Below are 14,924 nucleotides of genomic sequence, written 5' to 3'. Positions count from 1 at the left end.
GCGCCGAATGTCGCCGCCGGTGTTCGTACACTCACAGAAAACAATGCGTTCGAATTTTAAAGACGTGGCTAGGCGCTGAGCTTCGCGTCCGGTGTGTGAGCCCCTTCAGTCTTTTGCCACTCAGTGGCCGTGACCGCAGTCGTAACGGTCGATGGTGACGTCATGTGCATACCCTCTATAGCCCCTTAGAACGCCGACTTTTTCTTTGCATGTGGAATGTGGTATGAGACAACTAGAGGAGAATAATAAAATAATAATAATGATAATTTAGCGGGCGGATTAGGTTTTATTTTTGAGATCAGTTGCAGGCCAGGTGGAGGGGGAAGGCAGTTTGAGACCACTGCTGTAGTAGGACAGTCATTAACAAAAAGCCACATTTGTGTGGCAGTGTCCTGGTGTGAGTAGTGACCTGGCAAGTATCTTCATTCACCAACTTGCAAAACAGACCACCTTGCTAAAACACACTTATGTGGGAGATGCAGAATGTATAAAAATAACTCTTGAATAAGCCCATTAATGTCATGTTAGAGTCATGCTCTTAATAAAAAAATTTATTTCCTCTTTCCATATTGTGAATAATAAATGCATATCATTTTAATTAGCTTGTTACACAATGGAGCCTAACTTTTTGTAATAATTATTTGATGTAGCCTACTTTTACACTCAGAATTATTCCTTGGCATCCTTACGTACTAAACTGCATTTATTTAGATTGTTTGTGTGCTGGAGTTATGCTATTACGTCATGTGCAGACTGATGTTAACATTTAAGCTTGCTGGTGAGAGAAAATGGCACTATCAAAGAGTCTAAAGAGGAAAGATGACAGCGAAAATAGGGCATACAAAGAAGAATGGAAAGACAACTATGCGTTTATCTTACCTAGTTTTGTGAATGCAAAACCGGTGTGTTTTATCTGCAACAAAGTTGTCGCTGTTTTCAAAGAATATAACACCGACGCAAGTGGTGCGATGTGACTCGTCAAAAGATTATAGAAATGAAAGCTCTAGGGTAAGTTCTGCCAGGAAGACTCAATGTTACGTCACCTATTAGTTTAGATCTAACCAATCATTATCTTACACTTGGAGTATTAAAGATTGCTGACACATGTTTGAGTCTGCAGATGCTGACGCCAACCTTCACCTCCATCCTCCCCACTACCACCAGGATGGTCCCTGTCCATACCTCCCAGGGGGTCGGCTACGCCTCTGCCTTCATCTTCAGGCAGGAAATGCAGAGTCTGCAACCCTTTAGGATCTGAGCTACGGACGGGGCCTACGCCAAAGAACTTTCTTACAATATTTTGCTCGCTGATTGTTAATAAATATTGTTGTCACGTTATCTTCCCTCCCTGAGTCTTTTTGGTAGAACCCATTCTAATCAGTTATATTGACCTTACACTGGATGCTGCGCGGTGCGATGCGAGTAATTATGAAACCAACACTTTCCCGACAGTAAACGGATTCCCCATTCTGTTTTTGACATAGTACAAGTACTTTGCAATGGTTGGTTTGTTGTGTTCAGTGTAGGCAGCTTTTAGCTGTTGTGGTGCAATGTGATGCAAAAAGAGTCGCGTCTGGTATAGACACGGTGATAATATTAGACGGCACCATGAGACGAAGATGTGTTTCAAAACCAGCCGCTATCAAGATAACATAGCAGCGGACACGCCTATTGCAGACCACTGCTATACAGGTTATCAGACTTACTACTTTTAGAATCTCTCTTATTCCTGTGGTTCATGAATGACTGCTGGGCACTGTTGTTTTTATTTTACAGATTCTTTAGATTGTCACAAATGCCTATCTGAGTACTGGCCTAATAATGAAAAGAACAAGTGTCTTCCTAAATCGGTAAAGTTTCTATCCTGGAATGAAATCCTTGGGATTATACTGGCTGCTTCCTCTATCTCAGGCTCTTTAGTGGCTTTGAGTATTACTTTGGTGTTATACAAAAACAGGGCTTCTCCACAACATGTTCTCCAACCAATACGCCTTCATAGGTTAAAGCTGCAATCAGCAATGAAAGGACCCTCACACCTGGGCTCACCACCACCCGGTGGCCTTAGGAAAACTGTGAACAGTGGATGATAGTCATTTAAGCAGATAAATAGAGGAGAAATATGGCAAAGTGATTTTGATGCACCACAGTTCCTGCTGCCAGCTACCAGACTATAACTGAATATTGCCATGTGGATGTCTTCATGCCAGGACTATTATCAAACATGTGAAGTTTGGAGCAAATAGAACATTGTATGGCTGAGTAACAACAACTTTTGTTGGTTACAATGTTTCCTGGCGTTAATCACATACTGTACATTAGCACTTAGCCAAGTGTTGCATGATTTAACGTGTTTATAGTATGTTTGGAACTTCATGGTATACAAATGTGTTTCTGGGAGTGACTTACAGTGCAAAGCACGCCATTTCCTGTTGCCAGCAGGTGGCGCTATGATTAACTGAATATTGGTATGTAGATGTCTTCAGGCCAGGACTCTTATCACACATGTGAAGTTTAGGGCAGATCGGACACTGTATTCCTGAGTTACTACAGCTTCCTCTTTCATGGTGAAACATCAGACTTTGTCAGGCCGCCACAGACATGCTCTTCACCAAAACTCAAGATCTTCGCAATTTAACATCACTAAGGCCTTAAGATTAGACTGACCAATATAATGTTGATCTGGTTAAATCTCTACGAGGAGATAATCACAGTGTTAAACATGTAATTTCCTGTTGCCCACAGGTGGCGCTATGACTGTAACCAAATATTGGCATGTAGATGACTTCAGGCCAGGACTCTTATCAAACATGTGAAGTTTAGCCCAGAACGAACACTGCTTGCCCACATTACAACAACTTCCTGTTTTATGGCGAAACATCGAATTTCGTCAGGCTGCCACAGTCACGCCCTTCAGCAAAAACTCTAGATCTTCACAACTAAACATCACAAAGGCCTTAAGATTAGACTGACCAAATATGATGCTGATCTGATTAAAGCTCCAGGAGGAGTTCATTAAAGCACAATGTCTGGAAATGGCAAAAACAGAGAAAAGCAGAAGAAAATTATAATACACTTCTTATTGGGTTTACAGATTTTGGAGCTGGGGGCTTTTTTGTAGGTATTTTGTAGGTGGCGCTATCGAGCCATTTTGCCACACCCAATTCTGAAACCCATATCAGATGTAAATTTTCACCACTTCTGACATGTGTGCAAAATTTCCTTCGAGCATGTTTAGGCCCTCAAAAATTTGATTCATTTTGGAGAAAAAGAATAATTGACTGAGCAATTCCAGTAGGGTCCTCACACCATCAGCGCTCGGGCCCTAATAAATAGTGCTTTATATAGTCTAACATATTCAATAATCAAATGTAAAATAATGTAAAAAAAAATTAAACATGATTAATTTGTGTTGAAACTACAAAAATTACTTTTCTCTTTGTCTTTTGTTATTTGCTTAACATTCATGACACAGAAAGCAGCAGGGGCTGCTGTCACTTTAAGACTGAATGTGTGCCGCAAATCCAAAATACTGTTACACATCACGCATTTTGACCTTTTTTTTTTAGCATGTATGTGTCCATTCAGGCACAAATAGATGCGAAAGAGAACCGTATTCTGTGTTCACATGCTTCTGTGTGTGTGCTCACATAAAACAGCCGCACTTTCATTATTTAGTTCCCTTTCGTGTCTTCTTGCACATAAATGGTTTAAATCTCTTGAATATTTAAACTGTCAGGACCAAAGAGTGCGTTCACACTTGTAGTTTGGTTAGTTTGGTTCATTTGGTCTGGACCAAAGAAGAAAAAAAAACATTTAGTCCTGGTCCGGTTAGCGTTCACATTGGCAATTTTATCACCGAACCAAAAGATACCGAACCTTAAGGCACAGTGATACATTCACAACGTGATTGGTCGGATTTTATGACGTATTGCCTATTTTTGAGACGGAACTTACCGAACATCCAAAACAGTACTGTTTTCTGAGGTAAATGCGCTCGTTGTGTGTGCGTAGCCTGCATGTGATGGTATTTTGGCCAGCTGGGAACTCGTGAAGAGCTTATAAAATGTTTAAAGTAGTAAAAACAGCGGCGGGAATCCATCTGTCACACACACAAATGATCTACTGCGTGGAGACGCGCATCTGATGCCTGTGATGGGCAAACTCGTGACTATGACAAGAAAAACTGACATGCGTGAGGATTCTGTCCTTTTTAGGGTCTCGTCTTCCTGTTTTTGGTTCGGTTACATGTCTTTGGTCCGTGTTGCGTTCATATATCATTCGAACCGCACCAGAGTTCGTTTGGAAGCGGACCGAGACCCGTCTTTTCAGCGGTCTCGGTCCGCTTGTTTGGTGCGCACCAGGGTTCGGATGGCAGCGTTCACATGTTCAAATGAACCGCACTATCCGAGCAATCGCACCAGGGTTCGTTTTAATCGAACCAAACATGACTAGTGTGAACACACCCTAAAACAAGTTCAAATGATAAACTTTCATTGTATGATGGTCAAACTTTGCAATTAATCATAGAATCACCTGCGATTTGAACCGTGGTGGTGTCTGGTCCTTATGGATTAACAATCCTTTTATTTGACATTGCATATCCTGCGATGTGACTATCGCAGATGCGCACATCGTGATTTTGATGTTAAAACGTTATAGTCCTAATGGAGATGCAATCAGCCTTTGAATGCAGCCTTTGAAGGATGCAGCCGAATTGGGACGCAGCTAATGAATGTTGGGATGGTTGTTGTAGTATCACGGACTGTATTCAGTCTAACACAAGTTGACTTCTGTTGTTTATACCTGATAATACAAGCTGGGTTTGTTGTGTTCAATAAGTAGTGTACGCAACTATTTTGGCATTAACCATCCATTCTATAAATAGTAGGGGAGAGTGGGGTAAGATGAGCCAGTGGGTAAGATGACCCACCCCCTGTATCTTGGTAACTGTAGACTTTTATTGCAATGTGACCATATATTTTGGAAACACCCATAATTTCTGTCAGACTATGTAAAGGAGACACACATGGGAGGCTTAGAAGGCACCCATTTACTTTAAAAATTTGTCAAAGTAAAATTTTAACATAATGGGTGTAATGGTTGTTTTATCAAAGCAAATTTGTCCATGTCTAAATATATATTGCATTTTGGTGATTTAGCAATGTATAAAACCATGCAAATCATTTAGCTAAATATTAGGGTTTTTGTTTGTTTGTTTGTTTGTTTTTTTCAAAATGGCAGCTATAGGGCAAATTGAGCCAAATGTTGTTGTGTAAATTGAGCCAGCGTTTTAATTCACCCCTTCCTTAAAGCACTGAAGTTAAATTAAATCTCTGAAGTATATACTGGTATAATTATAAATTGTAGCGAGCCAATCACATTGACCTTGATTACATTTCGTTTTGGGTTGACAGGTGACCTTAAAGAAGACAAGTAATGATTTTGGTGTTTTGAAATGTAGTGATACACTTATGAGACACATTCTCTCACCATGATTGAAGAAATATTAACCACACCCCCTTTCCTGTATGGAGTTACAACATACAACAGAAGTGGTTGGTGGATATATAAAACATGGCTCAATGCTGACCTCACATTGTGGCTGCTTGCCTAGCAGAAGAAATGCATGTAAATCTTGTATTGACAGTGGTGTGTATTACCAGGCTCTGTCCTGCTGTGTGTGGGGTTAATTTAGGCACTTGTGTCCTCCAAGGTGACCCTCAGCCCCCTGCTCTCTTCAAGGATGGAGACTTTATTATTGGAGGGGCTTTCACCATTCATTACTATATGAGGACAGAGAAGCACACCTATATTAGACGGCCACAACCACTAGAGTGCATTGGGAGGTTAGAGTTTGACAAAACTAAATACAATTCTTAACTGAACAGGGTTGAATGGGCTCAATTAATTGTGCTGAATTTGTTCATAATTGTCTTTTTTCTTTATGTAAACTGTGTTAATAAGTATTATACAACAAAAAATTTCACTAAGGTTCATATTAAATCACAATTTATTATAATATAGTTTTTCGTTTGTGCTTTTCTACAGCATGGACTTTAGGGCACTGCGCTTTGCTCGTGTCTTACAGTTCGCCATCCAAGAGATTAACAACAGTTCTGATCTCTTACCGGGCATCACATTAGGGTACCATATATATGACTCTTGTGCCTCTGTGCCAATGGTAATGAAAGTAGCATTTCAACTTGCCAACGGGCTAGATCTGGTATTTAATGACACTGATTCCTGTGCAAAATCTGCTGCAGTTCTCGCACTAGTTGGAGAATCTGGTTCCACTGCAGCTATAAGCACTTCAAGACTTTTCGGTTCTTTTGGAATTCCACAGGTGCATGCTCTATATTGCTATTTTTCTTGATCTTGTTCTTGAAATGTTGGCACTGTGACAATGACAATGTGAAAATACTTGTAACAACAGACACATTTGACACTTTCATGTTAAAGAAAAAAAAAATGTTTTTTTTTTCCCCTTCTTCTTAACGGTGCTCTATAGGTGAGTCATTACGCTACGTGTGCGTGTCTCAGTGACAAGCGGCAGTATCCTACTTTCTTCAGGACCATTCCCAGTGATCACCATCAAGCAGCCGCACTGGCACGGATGGTTAAGCGCTTCGGATGGACGTGGATCGGGGCTGTGTGCAGTGATTCAGACTATGGGAACAATGGCATGGCATCATTCCTGAAGGCTGCGGAGAAGGAGGGAATTTGTGTGGAGTATTCTGAGGCCTATTACAGGACCCAGCCGCGCAGTAAACTGAAACGAGTCGCAGATGTCATTCGTAGGTCAACAGCTCGTGTAATAGTTGCCTTCATGTCCGTTGGTGATATGAGATTTCTCCTAGAAGAGCTGAGTCAGCAGCCTCCTCCTCCAATGCAGTGGATTGGCAGTGAGGCGTGGGTAACAGACCCACAAATGCTGCGGTTTAATTTGTGTATCGGTGCCGTGGGCTTTGCAATCCCGCGGTCTGTTATCCCGGGTTTTCGTAACTTTCTATTTGACCTCTCTCCAGCGAAGGTGCTGAAATCTCCCCTGCTGACAGAATTCTGGGAAAGCTCATTTAGCTGTAGTCTAAAACAGCAGACAGGTTCTTCTACTGTTTTGCCTGCATGTAATGGCACAGAGGATCTGCGCGCATTACAGAACCCGTACACAGACACGTCCCAGTTGCGGATCACTAACATGGTGTACAAAGCCACATATGCTATAGCTCATGCCCTCCATGGCATTGTCTGTAACGAAAAACGATGTGGCAAAAACATCAAAATTGAGCCCCATAGGGTAAGTTTTCTCACCTTGGAACTAAATATTACAATACATGTCGGCTTGCTATAAAATATCTAGGGCTATAAAACCACACCCAATATTTCAGTAGGCCTACTGATTATTCAGCAAATTAAAACAAGTTTTTTTTTATGCCCATCATGCAGGTTTTTGATCAGCTCAAACAAGTGAACTTCACCAAAAATAATTATTCTGTTTCATTTGATTCAAATGGAGACCCCGTGGCCACCTATGAACTTGTGAATTGGCAGTTTCAGGGAGATGGTTCAGTTCATTTTGTGACAGTGGGTCAATATGATGCATCCCAGCCTAAAGGCCAAGAATTCAGTCTAAGCAGAACTATCATTTGGTATGATGGCAGTGAAAAGGTATAGCTACAATTTGATGTCTATAATTACATCAGGGACGGGCAGCTTCGGTCCAGAAAGGCCACTGTCCTGCAGAGTTTAGCTCTGACCCTAATCAAACACACCTGAAGCTAATCAGTGCCTTCCGGATTAATAGAAAGCAATAGGCAGGTGAGATTTTTATTGGCGTTGCAGCTAAACTCTGCAGTACAGTGACCATCTGAAGTTGCCCATCCCAGAATTAAATTATAAATATTTATAAACAATTATAAATAATATGCAGTAGCCTTCCTTGTTTAATTTTTGACCTTGATGCTCTGTGTTTTTGTCACCTGCAGGTGCCTGTGTCTGTGTGCAGTGTGAGCTGTCATCCAGGTACTAGGAAGGCTGTGAAAAAGGGAAGGCCTGTCTGCTGCTACGACTGCATTAACTGTGCAGAAGGAGAGATCAGCAATGAGACAGGTTATTTTTACTGGACATTCTTGAATTAATCATACATACAATGCTCAATGAGAGTCTGTTTTAAAATATTTTAAAGATCTAGCTTGAAAAACATGCAAAGTTCTTGAAATATTTGCTTTTATTATTTGTGTCCTTGTTACAGTGTATTTATACAATTATAAGCTAAGTGATGTTAATTAACAACATACATACTAGTAAAGGTTAGCATTTGGTTTAAGGATTAGATGCTCATAATTAGTCATACTTTATCGTTATTTGTACAGTAAGTAGAACATGCATAACAAGGGCACTGAAAAACATAGTGTTATCAAATAATTTTAACCCAAATTTGTATTTTAATATTTTTATTTATTTTACGAGAAAAAAAATAAATAAAAAATACAGTACAGTCCAAAAGTTTGGAACCACTAAGATTTTTAATGTTTTTAAAAGAAGTTTCGTCTGCTCACCAAGGCTACATTTATTTAATTAAAAATACAGTAAAAAACAGTAATATTTTGAAACATTATTACAATTTAAAATAACTGTGTACTATTTAAATATATTTGAAAAAGTAATTTATTCCTGTGATGCAAAGCTGAATTTTTCAGCATCGTTGCTCCAGTCTTCAGTGTCACATGATCCATCAGAAATCATTCTAATATGCTGATTTGCTGCTTAATAAACATTTATGATTATTTTCAATGTTGAAAACAGTTGTGTACTTTTTTTTTTTTCAGGATTCCTTGATGAATAGAAAGCTCAAAAGAACAGCATTTATCTGAAATTCAAAGCTTCTGTAGCATTATACACTACCGTTCAAAAAGTTTGGGGTCAGAATTTTTATTTTTATTTTTTTTTTTGAAAATAAATTAAAGAAATGAATACTTTTATTCAGCAAAGATGCATTAAATCAATCAAGTAAAGACATTTATAATGTTACAAAAGATTAGATTTCAGATAAACACTGTTCTTTTGAACTTTCTATTCATCAAATAATCCTGAAAAAAACAATATTGTACACAAATATTTTGTACAATTGTACACATTAAATGTTTCTTGAGCAGCAGATCATCATATTAGAATGATTTCTGAAGGATCATGTGACACTGAAGACTGGAGTAATGATGCTGAAAATTCAGCTTTGCATCACAGGAATAAATTACTTTGTGAAATATATTCAAATAGAAAACAGTTATTTTAAATTGTAATAATATTTCACAATATTACTGTTTTTACTGTATTTTTAATTAAATAAATGTAGCCTTGGTGAGCAGACGAAACTTCTTTTAAAAACATTAAAAATCTTAGTGGTTCCAAACTTTTGGACTGTACTGTATATATATGAAACAACAACCAAAAAGTAATTATATTTCCTTTACACCTTGCAATCATGTGATTTAATACATGTGTTTGTACATAATCTTTATTTTAAAAAACGTGAAATATATTTCTCAAGGTAGTGTTTTTTTTAAAAAAAATTAATATCATGAATTAATAATTTATAAACATCAGTAAGACTTATTTCTATTGACTTTTACTTTTTTATTTATTTATAATGTTAGTAGCATTTAATAATTTGTTCTACGATTTTTCTCATGGTCGTGACTTCATGTTGAGGGAACAATATTGTCACGGGTGTTTTGGTTTTGTGTTCATGTTTTTGATTTCATGTCTTTTATTTTGTAGTTTGATTTATGTTGCCTGTTTGTGTCATGCTTCCCTTGCTCCTCATGTTCTCCCTTAGTTCATGTGTCATATTCTCATTGGTTGTTCATGGTCATGTGTTTCTGAGTTCTGTTCTGTCATTGGTTCTCATGTTCTTTGTGTCACTTCCCCATTGGTTGTCTAGTCATGTGTTCTACCGAGGGCATGAGTTCAGCAAGATCATCATCCAATCCACATTCAAAGCACCGTTTTAAATAAGTCTCATCCCAGAGTACATGATCAATGGAACACAAAAAATCCCTGACATCCTCAATAGCTCTTCCCTCTTGATGAAGATTCAAGAGCTGAGAAACTGCTGGGTCCATAGTTGGTCGTGTATTCTGTAACAGGAGTCCACTGGAGGCAAGCGTAGTGACATGATGAACCCATGTGTAGTTTATTGAATGAAAGTGAACAAACAAACAACGTAACCACTTCACATGAACAGACTTGATGATGAGCAGACTTGAACATGAACAGACTTGACTTGAACTAAATGACTCACCGACAGCAGATTACATTTACCATACATGACAAAGGAACATGGGGAAGACAATGGCTATAAATACAAGAACTAAGACATGACGTGACAAGACAACCAATGGGGAAGTGACACAAGGAACATGAGAACCAGTGACAGAACAGAACTCAGAAACACATGACCATGAACAAACAATGAGAATATGACACATGGGCTGCGTCCGAAAACCTAGGTAGCTGTCTTATAAGAGAATGACTTGTACCGCAGCGTTTGTACATGAAGGTACCTTACGAAACTGATTTCGGACAGACTTCTGAGGCAGCGTAACAGTTTAATGATCTACAGCAATATAGTGCGAGCTTTGGTGAGAACTAAACAAATATTTAATTATTACAGTAGTAATTTCTCAATAGAAATAATATAAAAAAATTGAAATACGTTGGTCAAAATCGTACATTTATACACAAACTGAGCAGCAAACGCAACTTTCGGACGCCATCTTTATTTTTCTAGCTCAACTGTCACAGAATGGAAAGCACAGGATTGTGGGATATCAAAGGCAGCTAAGGATACATCCATGCTTCCTTCAAAAATTGATCTGAGGAAGGTATCTCATGAGACAGGAAGTGAAGCTAACATTGGATTCGGACGTGCCTTAATGCCTTACTACTTTGAAATGTGTCCTAAGAAGGCAGCATTTTCCAGTTTTCGGATGCAGCCATGGACTAAGGGAGAACATGAGGAGCAAGGGAAGCATGACACAAACAAGCAACATAAATCAAACTATAAAATAAAAGACATGAAATCAAAAACATGAACACAAAACCAAAACACCCGTGCCAGATATCTATTTCTTATGGCGGCGATCTAAATGTGTAAACAACCTGCGTGACCATAGCAGCCTGGAATTATCAGAAATGGATAGGCCTATAATAATATTTCTTTTTAAGTAAGAATGACAAAATAAGGGGCGGAATTAAAAACATGGTTATTTTAATATATTATAGCCTATTGTGTTGCATGCAATGCTACCTATAGACAGCATTCAAATGAAGTTTGTTAGTATCAATAATTGATAAAAAAATATGTAACATTAAATAATATAGGCCTACAAGAAAACATTTTTATCCATCCCATCTCACAGCCTTTTAAATTCATTCACTGATCGTGGCATTATTATTATTATTATTATTATTATTATTATTATTATTATTCCCATTATACCTAAATAAATTGAATTATGTTATTTCCCTAAAGTGAACCTCCTATAAAAATCCAGTGCACCTATTCATATAATCAAAGCTTTATTGGCATGACTGTTGGGTATTTCCAATAGTTAAAAAAAACACATGGTACTGTAAGTAGGCTATTAGGTAATACATAACGTTAATTGGGTAAAGATAATACAAATAACAAACAAAATTATGTTTATATCAGTGAATGGATTTAAAAGACTATATATAGTCTTTTTAAAAAAACTAGCAGAATTTATTAAAATGGACCCGGTCAAAAGTTTGTGAACCCTTGATTCTTAATACTGTGTGTTACCTGGATGATCTATGACTGTTTTTTGTTTTGTTTTGTTTGTTTTGTTTTGTTTTTTTTTTGGTGGTGGTTCATAAGTCCCTTGTTTGTCCTGAGCAGTTAAGCTGAGCTCTGATCTTTAGAAAAAAATCCTCCAGGTCCTGCAGATTCTTCAGTTTCAAGGATTTTTTTTTTTTTCTTTTTGAATTTGAAGATCAAGGTAAATTGTACTTAATTTGTCTTCTTGGAAACATGCATCAAACAAGTATCTTCTGTTGCTTCTGAAGGGCAGCACTAAATGAAAAAAAAAAAAAAAAAAAAAATGGGACATCTTCATTTTTTATTTTATTCATTTTTTTCCTTTTTTAATAGTTGTGTTTGAGTTCCTCAATTGTCCCCAGTGTGAAAAGATGGATCTCAAAATCATACAGCCACTGCTGGAAAGGGTTCAAATGCTTAAAAACCTGAAGAATCTGCAGGACCTGGATGATTTTTCTTAAGACCAGAGCTCAGTTTAACTGCTCAAGACAAACAAGGGACTCATGAACAACCATCACAAAAATAAACAAAAAACAGTCATAGATCATCCAGGTAACCACACACAGTATTAAGAACCTATGGTTTGCGGACTTCTGAACACGGTGATTTTAATAAATTCAGCTTCTTCTTTTTTTTTCTTGTCCACTATATCTTATTGTAACACGGTTAGTAGATGTGGGAAGAAGGAGGCGGGAACCGGCGAACATTCAACAAAACTTTAATCTCAAAATAAACAAACAAAACGAAAGTAAAGCCAGCAGACCCTCGCGGATGTCTGCCGGCCACACAAACATAATAAAACATAATGTAAAGTCCAGGCCTGGTCCTCTCTCGTCCTTCACTGACGTCGCTCCTCCTTTTATGCCTCCGGAGCTCCTCCGTGAGAGACTTGAAGCCGGCACGCCTCGCAGGTGATGTTCATTATCACTCGCATCACCGGCCTCGCGCCGTTCCCGCACGGCTCTCGCCCGCCCTGCTCGTCACACTTATCTTTTATGTAAAATATCAGTACTAAACAAAAAATAACATGCATTTTGTATGATCTCTCTTATTTTGTTCAAATTATTCAGATTTTCGCAGATTCTGCAAGTGGTTCACATACTATATATATATATATATATATATATATATATATATATATATATATATATATATATATATATATATATATATATATATATATATATATATTCTTTTAACTTATAGCCATTAATAATAACAAATTATTGTATATCAAATGTTTTTTTAGGGTTGTATATCAAATGTTTTTAGAGGGTTATTCAAGTCATTGTATATTTGAATTTCATTTTAATGTATTTTTAAAAATAATTTACAGGACAAAATGACCATATGGGATGTTCATTTCAAAACAGTGTAGTCTTATTTTTATTTTACAGATTCTTTAGATTGTCACAAATGCCTACCTGAGTACTGGCCTAATAATGAGAAGAACAAGTGTCTTCCTAAACCGGTGGAGTTTCTATCCTGGAATGAAATCCTTGGGATTATACTGGCTGCTTCCTCTATTGCAGGCTCTTTAGTGGCTTTGAGCATTACTTTGGTGTTATACAAAAACAGAGCTTCTCCTATAGTAAGAGCCAACAACTCAGAATTGAGCTTCCTGCTGCTCTTCTCATTGACTCTGTGTTTCCTCTGTTCACTTACTTTCATTGGTCGGCCCACTGAGTGGTCCTGTATGCTCCGTCACACAGCATTTGGCATCACTTTTGTCCTCTGTATCTCCTGTGTTCTTGGGAAAACAATAGTGGTATTAATGGCCTTCAAGGCTACACTTCCAGGAAGTAATGTTATGAAATGGTTCGGGCCTCCTCAACAGAGACTCAGTGTTTTTAGTTTCACCCTTGTACAGGTTCTTATATGTGTGCTTTGGTTAACAATATCCCCACCCTTTCCCTACAATAATATGCAACACTACAAAGAAAAGATCATTCTAGAATGCGGTTTAGGATCAGCTATTGGTTTCTGGGCTGTACTAGGTTATATTGGCCTTCTTGCTTTCCTTTGCTTTATATTAGCTTTTCTGGCCCGGAAACTTCCTGATAAGTTCAATGAAGCTAAATTCATCACATTCAGTATGATCATATTCTGTGCTGTTTGGATCACGTTTGTTCCAGCTTATGTCAGCTCTCCAGGGAAATTTACTGTAGCTGTGGAGATATTTGCCATTTTAGCTTCCAGCTTTGGTCTGATTCTCTGTATTTTTGCTCCTAAGTGTTTCATTATTGTATTTAGGCCAGATCAGAATACTAAAAAACACTTAATGGGTAAAGCATGAACAAAAGTCCACTAAGACACACAACTCTATTAGATATCAATCATTGTTAGATATTGCACATGCTATGATTTACTGTGTCAGCTCTCATGGCGATATAAATGTATTTACACATTTTTGCTGTATGGACAAATCAGTTTGGTATATTGTGCAACTGTTGCAGAAAACAAAACAACAACAACAAAAATAAACAACAACTTGATTTTCATGTTAATACATTATGATAAACATTTTCTGTTTTATACTAAGCATTGACATCATAATAGATGTAAAAGATGTATAATTGTGTGCACTTCATTCAGTTCAACACTATAAAATAAAACACTTTTAATTCAACATTGCTTTATAATATTCTAACACTTGTAATGTTATACTAATTCATGTAACCTTAAACATATCAAATATTAAATTAATATGAAAAATCGGAAAATTCATTCCGAAATGGATCAAACTTTTTATCCTGTTATGTCATACAGTTGTGCCTCATACTTCATATTTGGCTCATTGACAAATAAGGTTTTTAAAAGTGTAAAAAAAAATATATATATATTTAATATATCTCCATTATTTTTTATTTTTTAAGAGATATATACAATTTTTAGTTTTATGAAGTGTTAACAATGAGATTATGTGGTTTTTATAATCAATTAACACTGTTTTTTTTTTTTTTTTCATTTTTTACAAGATGGACAAAATTTGTCACCAAAAAGTCATTCGAGTTAGGTGACAAAATTTCAATTTTACCAAATTAAACTTTTGGTTATACCGAATGACAATATTTTCATACAATGCTAA

The 14,924-nt window shown here is 37.2% G+C and overlaps 1 protein-coding gene across 1 annotated transcript; it reads left to right on the top strand.

The window, feature by feature from the left end:
* The first annotated feature begins 5,622 nt into the window (after positions 1-5,622).
* On the top strand, positions 5,623-14,132 carry LOC137022681 (extracellular calcium-sensing receptor-like). The gene is made up of 6 exons (XM_067389116.1): positions 5,623-5,846; positions 6,049-6,343; positions 6,509-7,294; positions 7,444-7,665; positions 7,983-8,106; positions 13,234-14,132. The coding sequence occupies exons 1-6, from the start codon at positions 5,623-5,625 to the stop codon at positions 14,130-14,132; spliced, it is 2,550 nt and encodes an 849-aa protein (XP_067245217.1).
* Positions 14,133-14,924: the final 792 nt, after the last annotated feature.

Source organism: Chanodichthys erythropterus, chromosome 7 (genome assembly GCF_024489055.1).
Source record: "Chanodichthys erythropterus isolate Z2021 chromosome 7, ASM2448905v1, whole genome shotgun sequence".
In the NCBI taxonomy this organism is placed as follows: domain Eukaryota; kingdom Metazoa; phylum Chordata; class Actinopteri; order Cypriniformes; family Xenocyprididae; genus Chanodichthys; species Chanodichthys erythropterus.
The sequence above is the reverse complement of the archived record's forward strand: the minus strand, read 5'-3'. Positions and strand labels throughout refer to the sequence as shown.

Coding starts and splice junctions, on each gene's coding strand:
- LOC137022681 (XM_067389116.1), top strand. CDS start 5,623: ATGCATGTAAATCTTGTATTGACAGTGGTGTGTATTACCAGGCTCTGT. Junction 6,344..6,508: donor GTTCTTTTGGAATTCCACAG/GTGCATGCTCTA, acceptor GGTGCTCTATAG/GTGAGTCATTACGCTACGTG. Junction 7,666..7,982: donor GGTATGATGGCAGTGAAAAG/GTATAGCTACAA, acceptor TGTCACCTGCAG/GTGCCTGTGTCTGTGTGCAG.